The 22,500-nt window shown below is 41.8% G+C and overlaps 1 protein-coding gene across 1 annotated transcript in view; it reads left to right on the plus strand.

Annotated features, from left to right (window-relative positions):
* The window catches only part of LOC128699050 (opioid-binding protein/cell adhesion molecule homolog), a 75,825-nt gene that overhangs the window by 47,236 nt on the left and 6,089 nt on the right, over positions 1-22,500 (plus strand). Inside the window, exon 5 of the mRNA XM_053791559.2 lies at positions 20,166-20,269. Within this exon, the coding sequence (XP_053647534.2) occupies positions 20,166-20,269 (104 nt within the window). The remainder of the gene's footprint in view (positions 1-20,165; positions 20,270-22,500) is intronic.

The raw sequence follows: 22,500 nt of genomic DNA on the forward strand, positions 1-22,500 counted from the left end.
CTATAAAAGGGGGGACTACACAGGTATGAGAAACTTCCTGCATGAGGTTCAGTGGGACAGAGAAATGGTAGGAAAATCAGTAAACGAGATGATGGAATATGTGGCAACAAAGTGCAAGGAGGCAGAGGAAAGTTTTGTTCCCAAGGGAAACGGAAATAATAGGAAGACCAAAACGAGTCCTTGGTTTACCCGAAGGTGTAGGGAGGCAAAAACTAAGTGCAACAGAGAATGGAAAAGGTACAGGAGGCATAGGACCCAGGAAAACAAGGAGATTAGTAGAAGAGCCAGAAACGAGTATGCACAGATAAGGAGGGAGGCCCAGCGACAGTATGAAAACGACATAGCATCGAAAGTCAAATCTGACCCGAAACTGCTGTATAGCCACATTAGGAGGAAGACAACAGTCAAGGACCAGGTGATAAGGCTGAGGAAAGAAGGTGGAGAACTCACAAGAAACGATCAAGAGGTATGTGAGGAGCTAAACAAGAGATTTAAGGAAGTATTTACAGTAGAGACAGGAAGGACTCTGGGGGGACAGACCAGACGGGGACACCAGCAAGGAATACACCAACAAGTGTTGGACGACATACATACAGATGAGGAGGAGGTGAAGAAACTGCTAAGGGACATCGATACCTCAAAGGCAATGGGACCAGACAACATCTCCCCATGGGTCCTTAGAGAGGGAGCAGATATATTGTGCGTGCCACTTACCACAATCTTCAACACATCCCTGGAAACTGGGCAACTACCTGAGGTATGGAAGACGGCAAATGTAGTTCCCATTTTTTAAAAAGGAGACAGAAAAGAGGCACTAAACTATAGATCTGTGTCATTGACGTGTATAGTATGCAAAATTATGGAGAAGATTATCAGGAGGAGAGTGGTGGAGCACCTGTAACGGAACAGGAGTATAAATGCCAACCAGCACGGATTCACGTAAGGCAAATCCTGTGTCACAAACCTTCTGGAGTTTTATGATAAAATAACAGAAGTAAGACAAGAGAGAGAGGGGTGGGTTGATTGCATCTTCTTGGACTGCAAGAAGGCCTTTGACACAGTTCCTCACAAGAGATTAGTGCAGAAGCTAGAGCATCAGGCGCATATAACAGGAAGGGCACTGCAATGGATCAGAGAATACCTGACAGGGAGGCAACAACGAGTCATGGTACGTAATGATGTATCACAGTGGGCACCTGTGACGAGCGGGGTCCCACAGGGGTCGGTCCTAGGACCAGTGCTATTTTTGGTATATGTGAACGACATGACGGAAGGGTTAGACTCAGAAGTGTCCCTGTTTGCAGATGATGTGAAGTTAATGAGGAGAATTAAATCTGATGAGGACCAGGCAGGACTTCAAAGAGACCTGGACAGACTGGACACCTGGTCCAGCAAATGGCTTCTCGAATTTAATCCTGCCAAATGCAAAGTCATGAAGATGGGGGAGGGGCACAGAAGACCACAGACAGAGTATAGGCTAGGTGGCCAAAGACTGCAAACCTCACTCAAGGAGAAAGATCTTGGGGTGAGCATAACACCGAGCATGTCTCCGGAAGCACACATCAATCAGATAACTGCTGCAGCATATGGGCGCCTGGCAAACCTGAGAACAGCATTCCGATACCTTAGTAAGGAATCATTCAAGACACTGTACACCGTGTATGTCAGGCCCATACTGGAGTATGCAGCACCTGTTTGGAACCCGCACTTGATAAAGCACGTCAAGAAACTAGAGAAAGTACAAAGGTTTGCGACAAGGTTAGTTCCAGAGCTAAGGGGAATGTCCTATGAGGAAAGATTAAGGGAAATCGGCCTGACCACACTGGAGGACAGGAGGGTCAGGGGAGACATGATAACGACATATAAAATACTGCGTGGAATAGACAAGGTGGACAAGGACAGGATGTTCCAGGGAGGGGACACAGAAACAAGAGGCCACAATTGGAAGTTGAAGACACAAATGAGTCAGAGAGATAGTAGGAAGTATTTCTTCAGTCATAGAGTTGTAAGGCAGTGGAATAGCCTAGAAAATGACGTAGTGGAGGCAGGAACCATACACAGTTTTAAGACGAGGTTTGATAAAGCTCATGGAGCGGGGAGAGAGAGGGCCTAGTAGCAACCGGTGAAGAGGCGGGGCCAGGAGCTAGGACTCGACCCCTGCAACCACAAATAGGTGAGTACAAATAGGTGAGTACACACACACACACACACACACACACACACACACACACACACACACACGCACACAAAACAACCAGCAAGTGAGACAGAGAGAGAGAGAGACAGAGAGAGACAGAGAGAGAGAGAGAGACAGTCACACAGGAGTATCCCTTTGATATATAACTTGAATCAAAACTACATCACGTCCAATACTATTCCATTAAGGTTCAGATAAGATATATTCTGCTCCAACCAGCTGGCACGGAGCTCCACACACATGGATAAAATTCTATACTTCCATATCTTTACACGTTTACAACTTGTTCATAGTAAGTCGTTATAGTTCTCAAGGTGTCTTTTCTCATTTCAGTTTAGAGGCCAAGAGCTGTTGTTATCTTTCCTTAGCTCATTTACAGACTAACAGTCGTTATCTTACCTTAGATCATTTACAGGTTAAGAGTTTTTTTTTATCCTGCCTCAGCTCATTTACAGACGATGAGCAGTTATCCTGCCTCAGCTCATTTACAGACGAAGAGCTGTTATCCTGCCTCAGCTCATTTACAGACGAAGAGCTGTTATCCTGCCTCAGCTCATTTACAGACGAAGAGCTGTTATCCTGCCTCAGCTCATTTACAGAAGAAGAGCTGTTATCCTGCCTCACCTTATTTCAACCCTGAGTTCCATCGTAGTTATAATAACACCTCCCAGTAGTTATAACTACGATAGGACTGAGGTTTAAAATGAGCTGAGGCAGGATAACAGCTCTTCGTCTGTAAATGAGCTGAGGCAAGATAGCAGCAGCAGCAGCTCACCTTACCTAATCCTAGAGTTGGACAGGTCCAACAGGTGTAGAGAGACTACGTCTCACCCAGCCCGGGAATCGAACTCTGTTCCCTTCGTTTCAGCGCTATGACTCCCGTGGTCAACTCAGTACTCCAGCCAGTTTTTCTCAGTTCGGTAAGCAAACAAGTATCATATTATGCACTTGCAACAGGTAGTTGTGGACCATGTGTTTCGTAGACGATATATGTAGACAATATATTTCGAGAGTATAATGTAAATAATATATGTAGACAATATATACAGACAATATATGTAACAAATATATGTAAAATATCTATAGGCAATATATGTAAACAGTACAAGTAGACAATATATGTAAAAAAATCTATATAGACAATATATGTAGACAATATATGTAGACAATGTATATGGTTATATAATACAACAGGTAAAAATTTTCCTTCAGATTTTCAGTCATCAAACTAATCATGACTGAAACATATGCGCATCCCAGTAGTTATCTTTATTTCAGAGACGTTTCGCCCTCCACCTCCCACCTCAGATGCGAAACATCTCTCAGAGGTACTCATAAGTGGTATTTGAGTCTCATTCTTAAGTAGAGCTGGGTATTGAAGTAACTTATTAGATTGTAAATAAGCTGCGTAGGATAACAGCTCTTAGCCTGTAAATGAACTGAGGTAAGATAACAGCTCTTAGCTTGCAAATGAGCTGAGGCAGGATAATAGCTCTTAGCCTGTAAATGAAATGAAGTAGGATAACAGCTCTTAACCTGTAAATGAACTGAGATAGGATAACAGCTCTTAGCCTGTAAATGAACTGAGGTAAGATAACAGCTTTTAACCTGTAAATGAACTGAAGTAGGATAACAGCTCTTTGCTTGTAAATGAGCTGAGGTAGGATAACAGGTCTTACCCTGGAATTACCCTAAGCTCAGGACCAGAGTTCCCATGGTCTTCTTGAGCTCGTGGTCTTCCTAAGATAATAGCAACCATTCCTAGTGCACGTGGTCCTCTTGAGCTCGTGATAATGTCGAGAATGAGATTAATCTCTTCTAAGGGGAGTTCTCACATTAGTTCAGGGCAGCAGTAGTATTTCAGGCGCTTCAGATGGCCTCGTTGGAGGGTGGCCTCGCTGGAGGCTGGCCTGGCTGCAGACTGGCCTCGCTGCAGGCTAGCCTTGCTGGAGGATGGCTCAGCCCGAGGCAGTAGTTCATTCAATGCAAATTTTCCATATGCAATTGCAAGGTGGCCAGTCCATTGCAAACTGACACTTTAATCACGGCTAAACTGAGGAAATTGCCTCCTGATATTATCTCTCCAGGGAAAACAAAAGACAATAGGAGCCATGCAAAGAATTATTTAACCATAAAATGAGATATTTGCCAACCAGAGAATTGTTTACTTTCTTCCTATTTATTCTTGCAAAATTCCGGGGTGAAGTATGGAGGGTGTGTTAGGAAGTGTGTTGCGGTAGTAGGGCGAGTGTGTGTTTCCAAAGAATGGGAATGGTGAGGAATGTGAGAGAGTGCGTTGGACATGAGTGGCAGTGAACTGGAAGCTTATGGAGGTGTACTGGATGTCCCTTCAACCTTGATAGAAAGTGATCACTCAGCCTTGATAGAAGGTGGTCGGTCCCTCAGTCATGGTAGAAAGTTGCCAGTCCCTCAGCGTTGATAGAAGGTTGTCAATCCCTCAGTGGTTAGTTCCTCAATCTTAATAGGTCTACCTGGAGTCTACTTCGTGGGTATTCCGGGGATCAACGCCCCCACTGCCCGGTCCACGATCAGGCTTTCCGGTGGATCAAGGCCTGATCAACAAGGCTGTTACTGGTGGCCGCACGTAGTCCAACGTACGAACCACTACCCGGCTGATCTGGCACCAACTTTAAGTATCTGTCCAGCTCTCGAAGGCAGCCAGGGGTTTATTGGTAATTCCCCTTATGCTTGGTGGGAGGCTGTTGAACAGTCTTGGGCCCCGGACACTTATGGTGTTTTAGTGTACCAATGGCGTCCCTACTTTTTATTGGGGGAATTTTGCACTGCCTGCCCAGTCTTTTATTTTCGTAGGGAGTGATTTCTGTGTGTAGATTCGAGACCATTCCTTCTAGTATTTTCCAAGTGTAGATTATGATATATCTCTCTCGCCTGCGTTCCAGCAAGTACAAGTCAAGTGCTTCCAAGCGTTCCCAGTAGTTGAGGTGTTTGATAGAACTTATGTGCAGTAAAGGTTCTCTGTACACTCTCTAGATCTGCAATTTCACCTCCTTTGAACGGAGATGTTAATTTACAGCAGTATTCCAGCCTAGATAGAACAAGTGATTTGAAAAGAATTATCACTGGCTTGGCAGCTCTTGTTTTGAAAGTTCTCATTATCCATCCTATCATTTTCTTTGCAGTTGTGATCATGGCACTGTTGTGATTCTTGAAAGTGAGATCCTCAGACAAAACCACTCCCAGGTCCCTCACGTTATTTTTCCGCTCTATTTTATGATCAGAGTTTGTAGTTTATTCCGTTCTAGTTATTATCTCCTCCAGTTTTCCATAACGGAGTAGATGGAATTTGTCTTCATTGAACATCACATTGTTTTCCGTTGCCCATTGGAAAACTTGGTTTATATCTTCTTGGAGGTTAATCGTTTCCTCAATAGATGGCAGTCTCATGCAGATCCTAGTATCGTCTTCAAAGGATGACACGGTGCTGTGGATTACATCTCTGTCTATGTCTGATGTGAGGATGAGGAACAGGATGGGGGCGAGTACTGTGCCTTGTGAAACAGTTAAAAAGTGAAAGAGTTAAAGATCCATCTCCCCACTTTGCCAGTTATTCCTTTAGCAAGTATTTTGATCGCACTTGTCGAAGGCTTTTACAAGTCTGTGTATATTTTACATCTGCATTCTGTTTTCTTTCAGTGCATCCAAGATCATATCATAGTGATACATTAGTTTCCGAGAGGTAGGAGCGACCTGCTCTGGACCCATGTTGCCCTGTATTGTGCAGTTTTTGGGTTTGCAATCGTGCTTCTTAGAACATTTTCAAAGATTTTTATTATGTGGGACGTTAGAACTATTGGTCTATAGTTCTTAGCTATTGCTTTGCTGACACCTTCATGGAGTGGGGCTATATCAGTTGTTATTAGTGATTGTGGAATTTCACCCATGTCTAAGCTTAATGAACATAGAGTTCCACGAGTCTGGGCCCGGGGCTGAGTGCATGTGCATGTTGTCAATGGTTTTCTCAAAGTCAATCGGAGTTAGGGTAATGTCGGAAATCTGGCATTCATTATTGGAGTTTTGAGGCTCATTCATGAGAAAATCATTTGGATTGTAAATCTTTAGACTGGTCTGTGGCTCGCTAAACACAGAGTCATATTGGGATTTCAGTATCTCACACATTTGTTTGTTGTCATCTGTGTAAGTCCCATCTTGTCTGTGTAAGGGCCCGATACTAGATGTGGTATTTGACTTGTTTTTGGCATATGAAAATAAATATTTTTAATTTCTTTCAATTTCACTAATAGCTTTTAGCTCCTCCTGTCTCTCCTGGGTTCTGTAAGAGTTCTTTAACTTAAGTTCGATACTTTCCACTTCCCTGGTCAGCGATTTTTTCCGTGTATCAGATAATCTAGCGTTCTTGAGGAGCTCAGTGATTCTTCGTCGTCTTTTGTAGAGGGAGCATCGTTCTCTCTCTCCAATTTACTTCTTCGTAGGGGAATATGCCTTGAACATACTTCAGCTGCCAGGAAGTTGATCCTTTCAAGGCACTGGTTAGGGTCCATGTTATTTACGATATCTTCCCAACAAGTTTCATTTAAGACATGGTTCACCTGGTCCCAGTTGATGTTCTTGTTGTTGAAGTTGTCTTTTGTGAATCACCTTCACAGCTATGTGCATTTTGCTGATGAGGACTCCTGTGCATGTAAGTCTGAACTTCGATTAGATTGTGATCGGAATTAGTTATTTCTTATATTGTTATGTCTCTTACCAGGTCCTCATTACTTGTGAAGATAAGGTCAATCGTGTTTTCCAGACTTGTTGGCTCCACTGTCTGCTGACTTAGGGTGTGTTTATCGCAGAGATTTAGTAGTTCAAGGTGGTCAGTTCCTCAACCTTGATAGAGGGTAATCAGTCCCTCTACCATGAAAGTTGGTCAGTCCCTCAACCATGGTACAAGGTGATCAGATTACTTACCAAAATTCCACTGCTTAACTTAAACAATTTCTCCTTCATTATCTCTAAGTAAATCACTGCCTTCAAAAGAATGTGCAATATCATTTTCATAACATTTTACTCCATCTTCAAAACATTTTTCCCAGAGTTTATTTGCTCACTTTTCCTTTTTCAGGTTGACCCAGAAAAATACCTTTGATTCATGTTCAGATCACTTTATTGGATGTTTTTCTCTTTTAACTGAAAAGTGAATCTCGTTCGTTGATTTGTATTTCTCCCCAGACTTGTTGATGTTATGCTAGCTAATGCTGTCTGCTTGGTTACGTACATTAAAATATCTTGTAATGATAAGTAATGTTGTCTTAGAGGTATGTACATCTCTGGACTTTATCTCAGAGTGTATATACACTGAGAAGTGTGTATCACTCACCGTAGATACACCTAGATGAAAGCATCTCTAGGTGTATATACTCTTAAAGGTGTATATATCAGTGTATATGTGGCAAAAAGGTGTATTATGTCCTTTAGTTTGTTTACACCGAAAGGTGTGTATCTCTCAGTATATATATACTGAACCAAGTAAGACAAATTAATCATTTACACATAGCTACCCTTCAAAAATTAACCCTTGTGTGTTTATTGGAATAAATTTTTATTTAATATACTATAAAAATTAGTTTTGTTCCTAAACTAAGATACCACACCTACAGTAGTGTGCAAATTAATTGCAACGGAGTAAATTTTGTGATTATCTCATAATATGTCTTAGTCTCCGTCTTACTTAATGTAGTTGGGGTCTTTTCTTTTCAGAAGAGTTTGTTACTAACTTCTGGCAACAATCCAGCTGTGGCGTTTTTCTGAGACTGTCGTCAGTGCTACAACAGCTGTTGTTCTGTAAGGCTATTCCTGCAAGCATGCTCCGTGAGTGAATGTCTTCTAACCAAATTCTCTCCTTAAGTTCACTTTTACTGCGGAAATTCACAATGGATGTTACACCTAGGAAGCGTGAAAATATTATAACTCTTTGAAAACCTGCTGATATGAGTATAAGACAGATCGCAGAAAATTTGAACTTAACAAAGTCAACTGTTGGTCGGATTCTGAAGAGAGCCGACGGCACTGGTGACTGTGGAGCGTTACATCGAGGAAGATGTGGCAGTAAACACAAGACACCACCTCACGATGATAAGGTTATCATAAGAAAATAGTGTGAAGGATCCCAAGAAAACCAGCAGAGAACTACTGAGACATTTGGCTTCAGCTGCGTAAATGTTGATTCTTCAGCTGTTCGACTAAGGCTCCTTTAAGTTATCAGAACTGCCAGAAAGCCGGAAAAGAAACAATTATTGACTCCTGGTATGAAAAAAAAGGCGGCTGTGGTGAACACTTGATCAGATGTGGTGCATTTTAAAGCATATGGGCACAGATCAGTCGTAGTGAGATTGAGCAAAGGCTAAGCTCTTAGGAATGGACACTTTCAATAAGAGCCAAAACACCCACCTAAGATGTTTTTGGGTCGTTTTACTGCTAAAGGCCCTGAACGACTTGTTATCTTATCTCTTATTAAATCAATTATCTTTCATATCATTGTCGTGTATTTTTCAAATAAACATTATTTTTCCAGACAAATGTCTTATTCCATCACTGCCCCAGTTAATATGCACACAACCACAACCTTGCTAAAAAAATTACGCCGTTTAATTTAGTCTAATCCTAAAAACATATCTCAGGCCAGACTAAATTTATGTAGTGGTATTTATTCTCTGACTGTCTGTGCTCATCTTTGAGTTTTTGTGCTCATCTCCGAGTGCCTGTGCTCATTTCAAGGCACTTTCACTTTATTGGTGCTATGCAGTGTCGACAAGTTAATGAATAAGGCATATGTGTACACTTTGGTATCCTTACTGAAGTGTGTTTTATTCATCTGTTCCAGTGAACTACTCCTGTATCCCCTGAATCCCCTGTATCTCAGTATCACCAGTATCCCCTGTATGCCAGTATCCCCTGTATCCTCTGTATCTCCTGTATCCCCGGTATCCCTTGTTTTGCTATTTCTATAAATGAGGTATTTCACTCTTCTTGATTCTGTAACGTCTTTCAAATCCATTTACTATTCTATCCCCAAAATCAACTCGTCCCCTGCCTCCCAGCATCATCAACTCATATCCCCTGCCTCCCAGCATCATCAACTCATATCCCCTGCCTCCCAGCATCATCAACTCATATCCCCTGCCTCCCAGCATCATCAACTCATATCCCCTGCCTCCCAGCATCATCAACTCATATCCCCTGCCTCCCAGCATCATCAACTCATATCCCCTGCCTCCCAGCATCATCAACTCATATCCCCTGCCTCCCAGCATCATCAACTCATATCCCCTGCCTCCCAGCATCATCAACTCATATCCCCTGCCTCCCAGCATCATCAACTCATATCCCCTGCCTCCCAGCATCATCAACTCATATCCCCTGCCTCCCAGCATCATCAACTCATATCCCCTGCCTCCCAGCATCATCAACTCATATCCCCTGCCTCCCAGCATCATCAACTCATATCCCCTGCCTCCCAGCATCATCAACTCATATCCCCTGCCTCCCAGCATCATCAACTCATATCCCCTGCCTCCCAGCATCATCAACTCATATCCCCTGCCTCCCAGCATCATCAACTCATATCCCCTGCCTCCCAGCATCATCAACTCATATCCCCTGCCTCCCAGCATCATCAACTCATATCCCCTGCCTCCCAGCATCATCAACTCATATCCCCTGCCTCCCAGCATCATCAACTCATATCCCCTGCCTCCCAGCATCATCAACTCATATCCCCTGCCTCCCAGCATCATCAACTCATATCCCCTGCCTCCCAGCATCATCAACTCATATCCCCTGCCTCCCAGCATCATCAACTCATATCCCCTGCCTCCCAGCATCATCAACTCATATCCCCTGCCTCCCAGCATCATCAACTCATATCCCCTGCCTCCCAGCATCATCAACTCGTCCCCTGCCTCCCAGCATCATCAACTCGTCCCCTGCCTCCCAGCATCATCAACTCGTCCCCTGCCTCCCAGCATCATCAACTCGTCCCCTGCCTCCCAGCATCATCAACTCGTCCCCTGCCTCCCAGCATCATCAACTCATATCCCCTGCCTGCATCATCCCAGCATCATCAACTCATATCCCCTGCCTCCCAGCATCATCAACTCATATCCCCTGCCTCCCAGCATCATCAACTCATATCCCCTGCCTCCCAGCATCATCAACTCATATCCCCTGCCTCCCAGCATCATCAACTCATATCCCCTGCCTCCCAGCATCATCAACTCATATCCCCTGCCTCCCAGCATCATCAACTCATATCCCCTGCCTCCCAGCATCATCAACTCATATCCCCTGCCTCCCAGCATCATCAACTCATATCACCTGCCGCCCAGCATCATCCACTCCTATCCCCTGCCTCCCAGCATCATCAACTCCTATCCCCTGCCTCCCAGCATCATCAACTCATATCCCCTGCCTCCCAGCATCATCAACTCATATCCCCTGCCTCCCAGCATCATCAACTCATATCCCCTGCCTCCCAGCATCATCAACTCATATCCCCTGCCTCCCAGCATCATCAACTCATATCCCCTGCCTCCCAGCATCATCAACTCATATCCCCTGCCTCCCAGCATCATCAACTCGTCCCCTGCCTCCCAGCATCATCAACTCGTCCCCTGCCTCCCAGCATCATCAACTCGTCCCCTGCCTCCCAGCATCATCAACTCGTCCCCTGCCTCCCAGCATCATCAACTCATATCCCCTGCCTCCCAGCATCATCAACTCATATCCCCTGCCTCCCAGCATCATCAACTCATATCCCCTGCCTCCCAGCATCATCAACTCATATCCCCTGCCTCCCAGCATCATCAACTCATATCCCCTGCCTCCCAGCATCATCAACTCATATCCCCTGCCTCCCAGCATCATCAACTCATATCCCCTGCCTCCCAGCATCATCAACTCATATCCCCTGCCTCCCAGCATCATCAACTCATATCCCCTGCCTCCCAGCATCATCAACTCATATCCCCTGCCTCCCAGCATCATCAACTCATATCCCCTGCCTCCCAGCATCATCAACTCATATCCCCTGCCTCCCAGCATCATCAACTCATATCCCCTGCCTCCCAGCATCATCAACTCATATCCCCTGCCTCCCAGCATCATCAACTCATATCCCCTGCCTCCCAGCATCATCAACTCATATCCCCTGCCTCCCAGCATCATCAACTCATATCCCCTGCCTCCCAGCATCATCAACTCATATCCCCTGCCTCCCAGCATCATCAACTCATATCCCCTGCCTCCCAGCATCATCAACTCATATCCCCTGCCTCCCAGCATCATCAACTCATATCCCCTGCCTCCCAGCATCATCAACTCATATCCCCTGCCTCCCAGCATCATCAACTCATATCCCCTGCCTCCCAGCATCATCAACTCATATCCCCTGCCTCCTAGCATCATCAACTCGTCCCCTACCTCCCAGCATCATCAACTCGTCCCCTACCACCCAGCATCGTCAACTCGTCCCCTACCTCCCAGCATCATCAACTCGTCCCCTACCACCCAGCATCATCAACTCGTCCCCTACCACCCAGCATCATCAACTCGTCCCCTACCTCCCAGCATCATCAACTCGTCCCCTACCACCCAGCATCATCAACTCGTCCCCTACCTCCCAGCATCATCAACTCGTCCCCTACCACCCAGCATCATCAACTCGTCCCCTACCACCCAGCATCATCAACTCGTCCCCTACCACCCAGCATCATCAACTCGTCCCCTACCTCCCAGCATCATCAACTCGTCCCCTACCACCCAGCATCATCAACTCGTCCCCTACCACCCAGCATCATCAACTCGTCCCCTACCTCCCAGCATCATCAACTCGTCCCCTACCACCCAGCATCATCAACTCGTCCCCTACCACCCAGCATCATCAACTCGTCCCCTACCTCCCAGCATCATCAACTCGTCCCCTGCCTCCCAGCATCATCAACTCGTCCCCAACCTCCCAGCATCATCAACTCGTCCACTGCCTCCCAGCATCATCAACTCGCCCCCTACCTCCCAGCATCATGAACTCATCGCCTGCCTCCCAGCGCCATCAATTCATCCCCTGCCTCCCTGTGCGAGATGATTAGATTCTGAAGATTTTGTAATTAATTTTAGGAAAGATTTCGAGACTGATAGAGCATTAAGATGTTACCTTAGACTTCAGATGGCTTCCAGAATTAGGAAGGTTCCTGGTACTGTGTCCCATACTGGTCCAGCTGAATTGTACACTGTTCCAGCTGCTGAGTACACTGTTCCAGATGCCTTATTGCTGTGAATGATAGAACGCTGTCTATCCTCGACCACTTGTATTTCCTTCACCATATATATATATAATTATGTACACTATGTACAGAAGTTGAATATAAGTGTACCACACGGTGACAAAGAATGGCAAAACAGAAGCCAGAGAGAGAGAGAGAGAGAGAGCACCATAATCAACCAGCAGCTAAGCAAGTCTGGCAAATGATAACTGCGAGTGAACCACGTCTCCTCAGCACTTGGCTGAGGCGACGTGGCCTCAACATTTGGACAATGAACCAAGGTACCGATTTAACGACGGGTACCCTAAAAAAAATCGTTAAACACTTAACACCCGGTTCGCTGGTTGGGAGGCAGCCTATATGGGAGTTTGTACATTCGTCGAATAAATTATAACATACTCTTTGCATGCCACAACCACACTTCCTCCAACCACTCCCATAATCTTCATATAAGTTAGACTGAAGAGTCAGTAACTAAGTATCGTCAGTATGGCGATACTTAGCTTATAATGATGGACTCATCAAGACTAAGATACTGAACTCCAGCTGCTACGTTGAGGGACTGATTACCTCATCTTCCACTGTATATTGTGTATAGTTCTGCAAGGCTGAAAGACTGATTACCTCATCTTCCACTGTATTCTCTAGTAAATTAAAAAAACACTGGTTGATACTTTTACACTCATGTACATCAAGGCTCAGAGATAACACTTTCAGAGTTAGTGTTACATGACTCACCAAATCATAATAACACGACTGTAAACAGACCACCGAATAGGTGAGGTTTCAACCCATGATGAGTGAGTGATAAAACTCCAGGATAACGCAGTGGCCTAGAGTTTTACGATTCACTAGCCATGAGTTCAAACCCCACCCCTTCCGTGGTTAGTATTACGTGAATAGTTTTCCTCTTGTTAGTGCCTCCAAGTGTCGTACAGATGTCAGGTGTTGTGACTTAGTCTTCTAAGCTGATAGTGTAGAGTGTTAATGTTGTGATGTTTTAATGGTGTGATGTGTTATTGTTGTGAGTTGTTAATGTTATAATGTGTTAATGTTGTGATGTGTTAATGTTGTGATGTGTTAATGTTGTGATGTGTTAATGTTGTGATGTGTTAATGTTGTGATGTGTTAATGTTGTGATATATTAATGTTGTCAAGTGTTAATGTTGTGATGCGTTAATAGGGTGTGTTAATGTTGTGATGTGTTAATGTCGTGATGTGTTAGTGTTGTGATGTGTTAATGTCGTGATGTGTTTGTGCTGTGATGTGTTAATGTGATGTGCTAATGTTGTGATGTGTTAATGTTGTGATGTGTTAATGCTGTGATATGTTAATACTGTGATTTGTTAAAGTGTTGTGCGCATGTGATGTATTATTGTTTGATATGTTGATGCTGCAATGTTTTAATATGATGAGTTGATGTTGTAATATTTTAATTTGATGTGTTAAAGTTGTAGTGTGTTAATGTGATATGTTAATGTTGTGATGTGTTAATGTGATATGTTAATGTTGTGATGTGTTATTGTTGTAATGTGTTAATGTTGTGATGTGTTAATGTGATATGTTAATATTGTGATGTGTTATTGTTGTAATGTTGTGATGTGTTAATATGATGTGCTAATGTTGTAATGTGCTATTGTTGTAACTTCTTAATGTTGTGATACGTTAACATAATCTGCTAATGTTGTGATATGTTAATGCTGTGATGTGTTATTGCTGAAATGTGTTAATGTTGTGATGTGTTAATTTGATGCTTTAATTTGATGTGTTAATGTTGTGATGTGTTAATGTTGTGATGTGTTAATGTTGTGATGTGTTAATTTGATGCTTTAATTTGATGTGTTAATGTTGTGATGTGTTAATGTAATGAGTTAATGTTGTGATGTGTTAATGTTATAATGTGTTAATGTTGTGATGTGTTAATGTAATGAGTTAATGTTGTGATGTGTTAATGTTGTAATGTGTTAATGTTGTGATGTGTTAATGTTGTGATGTGTTAATGTTGTGATGTGTTAATGTTGTGATGTGTTAATGTAATGTGTTAATGTTGTGATGTGTTAATGTTGTAATGTGTTAATGTTGTGATGTGTTAATGTTGTGATGTGTTAATGTAATGTGTTAATGTTGTAATGTGTTAATGTTGTAATGTGTTAATGTAATGTGTTAATGTTGTAATGTGTTAATGTAATGTGTTAATGTTGTGATGTGTTAATGTAATGTGTTAATGTTGTGATGTGTTAATGTAATGTGTTAATGTTGTGATGTGTTAATGTTGTAATGTGTTAATGTTGTGATGTGTTAATGTTGTGATGTGTTAATGTTGTGATGTGTTAATGTTGTAATGTGTTAATGTTGTGATGTGTTAATGTAATGTGTTAATGTTGTAATGTGTTAATGTGATGTGTTTTAAGCTACACTTTCAACATCTACTATAACATAGTAACATTGAACTATATCTTTAACTCCGTAATTATATAAATCTTGATCTGTTTAATAAAAGTTGATATATATTTAAAAAAAAATATTTATCTCTTGTGGAATTTCTTTTCATCTTAAAAGGGCTATAAAAATTTCAGAGTCACTGGCCCTGGGGAAATTTTGGTAGAAAAACTGATATTCGCGGAATAACTTAGACTTGAAGGTTGTTAAATCATTGAATAATTGAATCTTCTTAAGCGGTATGAATTCTTATGGTTACTGAAGCTTGGGAAACACTGGGAAAATAAAATATGGTAATAAAGTGAATCTGAAATGGTATACAATACCGGTAAGTTAGGTATCTTTATTCCGAAACGTTTCGCTACACAATGGGTTTCTTTAGTCGAGTATAGAAGAGTGAGCAGAAGCACTAGAGATGTGAAGACGTTATAATCAGTCCATTCCCCTTGAAGACGTAGTTTTGAGGTGGTCAGTCCCTCAGCCTGCATATGGGACTGACACGTGGAAAAGAGTGTTAGTTCTGTTCTATGGTGTCGTAAGTCTGGACGTAGTTCTTGTATACTAACACCAACAGCGGGTGTTGTGTGTTTTACACTTTCAGGTACACTGTGTTATTCTGTCCCAGGTGCCTGGTACTCTGTGATACTGTCCCAGCTACCTGGTACTTTGTGATGCTGTCCCAGCTACCTGGTACTTTGTGATACTGTCCCAGCTACCTGGTACTTTGTGATGCTGTCCCAGCTACCTGGTACTTTGTGATACTGTCCCAGCTACCTGGTACTTTGTGATACTGTCCCAGCTACCTGGTACTTTGTGATGCTGTCCCAGCTACCTGGTACTTTGTGATACTGTCCCAGCTACCTGGTACTTTGTGATACTGTCCCAGCTACCTGGTACTTTGTGATACTGTCCCAGCTGATTGGAACTCTGTGTTATACTGTGCCACCTAGATAGTGCTTAGAGTTATACCGTCCCAGGTGCCTAGTACTGTGTTATGACATCCCAGTTACCTGGTACAGTGTACCATGACTCGCACGAGATTTTTTATGAGTTGTGGGGGAAGTCCAGAAGATTTATTATTAATGTTAGTTATCATTATTATTATTATTATTATTATTATTATTATTATTATTATTATTATTATTATTATTATTATATTATTATTATTATTATTATTATTATTATTATTATTATTATTATTATTATTATTTTGTTATTGTTGTTGCTGATAATGTTATTTATGTTGATGTTGTTCATGTTGATGTTGAAGCCATCATGTTCAATTCAAGAGTGGGGGGGGGTGACAAGCCCCTCTTCCTAGGATTAAGAGCCCGTCCTTCTCCAGAATCAAGGCACCTCTCTCGAGGGTACAGTTAACATAATAGTCTCAGCTAATCGAGTTTATTAGAGAAAACTCGAGATAGCTCTAATCTCTCTCTCTCTCTTTTCAAGTCTGCAGTAAAGAGGATATATAATTTAATATCTCGTAAGTGGCTTTACCAAGTTAATCAGAAAATTCTCCACCTCGGGGCCACCATAGAATTAATATTGAATTTTCAGATTTCTGGATTATCTGCGAAGTAAAAAATGAAGTTAATTTTTTTTTTTTCGAAAATTAAGTTAGGTTCACCTATCCCCGATCAGTTATAAACCTTGATAACGTGGCCTCCCGATAACCCTGGCCTCCCGATAACCCTGACCTCCCGATAACTCTGGCCTCCCGATAACCCTCTGTGATACGGTGGTATGACAGCTTCCCCAGCAGTGCTGTGGTATAAGTGAGTCAACAATGTATATATCTTGAGAAGCTGACTTCTTTTAACCCCATCTTGGGAAATGATGCTGCTTGTGTAATATTCTCCTATTTTAACTTTAGAAAGACAATTACAACTATATTTAGAGACTGTTTGAGAAACATTGCTCACAAATCACAGTTGTGAGTCTTCTTTATTTCAACTCACAACTCATAGTTGTGAGCTGAATGAACACCAGATTCTTAGGCAACCCACATTTCAAATGTTTCTCAACCCACATGAATTTAAATACCAAACTTAACAAATTATGAAGAATCTAGATTCTAGACATACCTAGCATGGGACAGCTTAGCATGGGCCAGTAGGCCTGCTGCAGTGCTCCTTCCTTCTTAAGTTCTTAAACATAACACACAACTCTAAAGCATCTCACGAGTTCCAAGATGTTTATTTCCTAGCACGTAACCTATGTGCACATGGGACATGAGAGTGTTGACACCATCTGAACTCACAAATGACCTGACAGTTTGAATTAATTCCAACCCAATACACAAGAGAGTAAATTTATGTGTTTGTGTGGTGAGGTGAATTATGGATAATCTGAACGAGTGGCAAATAATACAGTTTAAATATTATTAGAGTACATTGTATTACGAACACAGGTAAGAATGGTCTGTAACCTGGTCATAATGGGGTTTTTCGGAGCAAACAAACTCAGCAGAAATATTTAAGTTGTATTTCCTTCACCAGATATATATATAATTATGTACACTATGTACAGGAATTGAATATTAGTGTACCACACGGTGACAAAGAATTGCAAAACTAGAAGCGAGAGAGAGAGAGAACACCATAATCAACCAGCAGCTAAGCAAGTCTGGCAAATGCTGACTGCGAGTGAACCACGTCGCCTCAGCATTTGGCGGGGTCGCCTGTGACTGGACAATGAACCAAGGTACTGATTTAACGACGGGCACCCTAAAAATCGTTAAATCCTTAGCACCCGGTTCGCTGGTTGGGAGGCAGCCTATATGGGAGTGTGAACATACGCCGAATAAATTGTAACATACTCTTTGCATGCCACACATGGCATAAACAGCTAGTAGAGGACTTTTAAGTTCACACAGAGCTGTTTACTATCTACAGAATTCAACAAATTAAGAACTATCATCTTTTATTTGCCCGTTTGTGGCTGAGATAGTAAAGCAAATGGCTCCCCTCATTCCCTCCTTTCCCTTCAGCCACTACAAGCATGAAACGAAGGGAAAAACATACCATGCCATACTGAGCAAAAATGGAACGGCAATTATAGAAGAGGTAGAAGTACATGGGAAACATACAATTAAAACTACCTCTATTTTTGATCATTGTTCCTTTGGCAACTACTCAAGGTAAAGTACTGGTACACACAGAGTTGTGTGTGCCAGTGATTCTGCTTCTAGTAATCGCTAGTTCTACTTGTAGCTACTGTGGAGCAGCTGGACGTGAACAATTTGATATATTGAGCAGTTTTGTAGCAAATAATATTAGCATTCTACTTCCACCACCACTGCTACTTCTATATATTTTATTATTATTATTATTATTATTAATATTATTATTATTTTCTAGGTAGCTCAACTAACTTCAGTAATTCACTGACTACAGTTTGCCCCTGCGTAGTATCTAGCTGAATGCTGTGTTTAGAAAGTACTTGTTCAGCTGATTCTTAAATGATGATATTTTCTCCGCACTTAGTTTCAGCAGATAGTTTCTTCCAGTCTGCTATAAATCTATATGTAAAAAATAAGAGAAATTTAAGACGTTCGTGTTGCATCTCTTGCCTCAAAGTTTAATTCTATTTTGTGTATTATTGTACTTCAAATAGTGCTTCGTGTTCAGGTGTATAAAAAAAACATTTAATATTTTAAAGGTTGGAGTGAGATCTGTATCCTCCGTTTCGTAATGGACAAAAGGTTTAGTGTTTTTATACTTTCCTGATACGGTTTGTTATTAAGTGAGAGTTCGACTGTACTTGTCCGTCCTCCTTTCTATCATCTCTAGTCAATTACCACACGGCATATTCAAGACGCGATCTAGAATGCACATTATAATGTCAGTATTGTCTCTGGTGTATTATAATCGATATTTCTAGCATTGAAATTTAGCATCCTGTTGGTTTCTCTGATTGCAGATACACGAGATTAAATGGATGATTAAATAATGTCTGAAAACAAATTAGTAGAGAAAGGAAACAGAGAATGATCTTGAAATAAGCATAAGCAACGATTATCAGAATGCTAAACAATGTCTGTGAACAGCCAAGACAACATAATTCTAAGCTTCACAGAGAGAAATTTCCAGCAGTAAACGTAAGAAAAAAAATTGCCCTTTTTACATCACACTTAGATTATGTGCAGTTTTGGTCTGTAAGTTAACTGGAAGATAAAGCCAGGCTTAAGATGGTGTGGAGAAGAGTAATTAAAACTCATACCTTCATTAAAACTCATACCTTCATTAAAACTCATACCTTCATTAAGAAACAATGTATATAAAGAATGACTAAGATAAGATCTCATTCATGTCTTTAAGAGTTTGAGTATATCATATACCTTGAGTATATCATATACTTAAACAACCAAGTACTTTTTTTAAAATGCTGGGTAAGTAGTCTTGAATAGTTAAACTTCGAGACAAGAGATCCAACACAAATGTAAGCATTTTCTTTACAGAATTATTAATCACTGGAACAGACTGCCCGCTGAAGTTGTAACTGATAAAAACAATACATTGATATAAGTGTGAGCTGTGAAAGAACTTTAAAATAATCAGCAAACTAGATATAACACAGAGGTTGGCTGTAGTCAGAGGAAATCTGACGTTAGTTGAAAAACTGCCCGATGAACCACACAGGTAGTAATAGTAGCTGGGAAGTAGAGAAGGTGGTGGTGGTGGTGGTGGTGGTGGTGGTGGTGGTGGTGGTGGTGGTGGTGGTGGTGGTGGTGGTGGTGGTGGTAAAACTACTATCTTTAAAAAAAAAGCAAACTACATTTCAGCTATTCAAATACAATTACACTAGAGGTAGTTAGACTAAGTCTAATTTTTTTTTCCAGCAGAGAACCTCGACCAGGAAAACTAACTTTAACGTTCTTATTTCTCTTAGAAAAGCTAACTTCAACTCTGTTCTCTCTCCCAGCAAAGCTAACTTCAGTGTCATTATCTCTTATAGCATAGCAAAGCTATCTTTAATGCTGTTATCTCTCTCTCTCTCTCTCTCTCTCTCTCTCCCGCAAGTTGTTTGTTCTTTTTCATAGCAAAGCTATCTTTAATACTGTTATCTCTCCCAGCAAAGCTAACTTCAGTGTCATTATCTCTCATAGCATAAAAAAGCTATCTTTAATACTCTTTTCTTTCTCTCCCAGTAAAGTTAACAACGTTAACGCTGCTGTCTCTCCCAGTAAAGCTAACTTCACTGTTATTATTCTCTTGCCTCCGCAGTTCCAGCTGCGAGTATACCTGGACCTAGAGAGCTGTTTATCAGAAGTGGCTCCACCCTCGTCTTGACCTGCACAGCTCTTCTTCACCCTGACGCCGTCAGCCAGGTGAGTGTGCCCTCCTGGACGCCGTCAGGTGAGTGTGTCCTCCTGGACGCCGTCAGCCAGGTGAGTGTGCCCTCCTGGACGCCGTTAGGTGAGTGTGTCCTCCTGGACGCCGTCAGCCAGGTGAGTGTGCCCTCCTGGACGCCGTCAGATGAGTGTGTCCTCCTGGACGCTGTCAGTCAGGTGAGTGTGTCCTCCTGGACGCCGTCAGCCAGGTGAGTGTGCCCTCCTGGACGCCGTCAGGTGAGTGTGTCCTGGACGCCGTCAGCCAGGTGAGTGTGCCCTCCTGGACGCCGTGAGGTGAGTGTGTCCTCCTGGACGGCGTCAGCAAGGTGAGTGTGCCCTCCTGGACGCCGTCAGATGAGTGTGTCCTCCTGGACGCCGTCAGTCAGGTGAGTGTGTCCTCCTGGACGCCGTCAGCCAGGTGAGTGTGCCCTCCTGGACGCCGTCAGGTGAGTGTGTCCTCCTGGACGCCGTCAGCCAGGTGAGTGTGTCCTCCTGGAGGACAATGTTCTTCATTCCCAGTGTAGCTGATTCCACAAAGTTAGTCCACTTAATTTTTAGTATGCAGCAGAAAGCTTCTTCCAGAGCCGTCAGAAATACACCAAATGAGTCAGAGTCAGTACCAAGACTTGCAGGGTATTTTGCTTAAGCAAGCGGTCTGTCTACAGAGAACATAAGCAGATAAAAACAAAGTCTCCAACAGATCAGTAGAGGTTGTGTCCTACAAGTAGAATACAGAAAGTTCTCACATGACTTAGTGCTGACATGTCTATCATTCTATGTTCAAACATGACACGGTGCAGAAATTAGGTCCACAGTGACATAATGTATGATGTGCGTTGATGAAAGTGTAGCAGTGTTTCATGGATACTCTGAAGGAAGCTCAGTGTGACGACCCGTCCGATCAGAGGCTATGTTCAATAATATAACTAAGAAAACAGATTACACAGTGAACAATGACAAAAGACATTGCTGAGAAAGTCAAATTGCCAAGGATGGCTGTGTGAAGAGTAAGTGTAGAAGGCTATGTTAATGAGGGCAGAGCAGGTGCTCATATCCTTCCCTTCACTGGTGACAACACTAACTGATCTCTGAGTGAGTGTTACGTAGATAGTGTCAGGAGATATGGCACCTTCCACCTGCTCACTTACTCTTTCAATTAACCATAACAACCAAACAGAAAACCAGATGTGTTTCAGTCCCAGTGCATGTATGTATGTATGTATGTATGTATGCATGTATGTATGCATATGCTTGAATAAATGTGCATATAAATGGGCATAAGTACGAATGTATGTATGTATGTATATTTGTATTTGTGCACATGTGTACGTGTGAATGTAAACTTGAATATAAATGCAATCCTACTGAATTAAGCACCCAGCAGAGCTAGGTATTTTACCCTGATGCGAGGACATACGGTGGTGTGGGTGCCTCTGAACTAATTTCATTCTAATCCCCGTTTGGTGTACTAGCCTTCACGAGCAGTATTTTATATTATTGTAAACACGAACGAGTAATATTGAATCAATAATAACACTGCGACTAGCCGAGGATTCGAACGATGTCGTTTTGGCCCACCTCATGGTGAGCAGATCAAGGTAAAACACCTAGCTCTGCTGAGTGCTTGATTCTGTAGGATTACGTGGTCCTGTGGGTTAGAGCGTCATGTGTGATTTTCGCTCACCATGAGGTGGCCAAAATGACATGGGTTCGAATCCTCGGCTAGTCGCAGTGTTGATATTGATTCAGTACCACTCGTTCGTGGTTACAATAATATATATATATATATATATATATATATATATATATATATATATATATATATATATATATATATATATATATATATATATATATATATACATATATATATATATATATATATATATATATATATATATATATATATATATATATATATATATATATATATATATATATATATATATATATATATGCAATAAGATCACAGTAAACAGGTGATTTCAGAATATGCAAAACAACCACTCTGAAAGAATAGAGAAATTTCAAGCACTTTCGTGACTACTCCTTGATAATGTGAGTAGTCACGAAAGCGCTTGGAATTTCTCTATTGTTTCAGAGTGGTTGTTTTGCATATATATATATATATATATATATATATATATATATATATATATATATATATATATATATATATATATATATATATATATATATATATATGAGTGCATGTTTGAGTGTACATA

The sequence above is a fragment of the Cherax quadricarinatus genome, chromosome 54, assembly GCF_038502225.1.
Source record: "Cherax quadricarinatus isolate ZL_2023a chromosome 54, ASM3850222v1, whole genome shotgun sequence".
NCBI classification, from domain to species: domain Eukaryota; kingdom Metazoa; phylum Arthropoda; class Malacostraca; order Decapoda; family Parastacidae; genus Cherax; species Cherax quadricarinatus.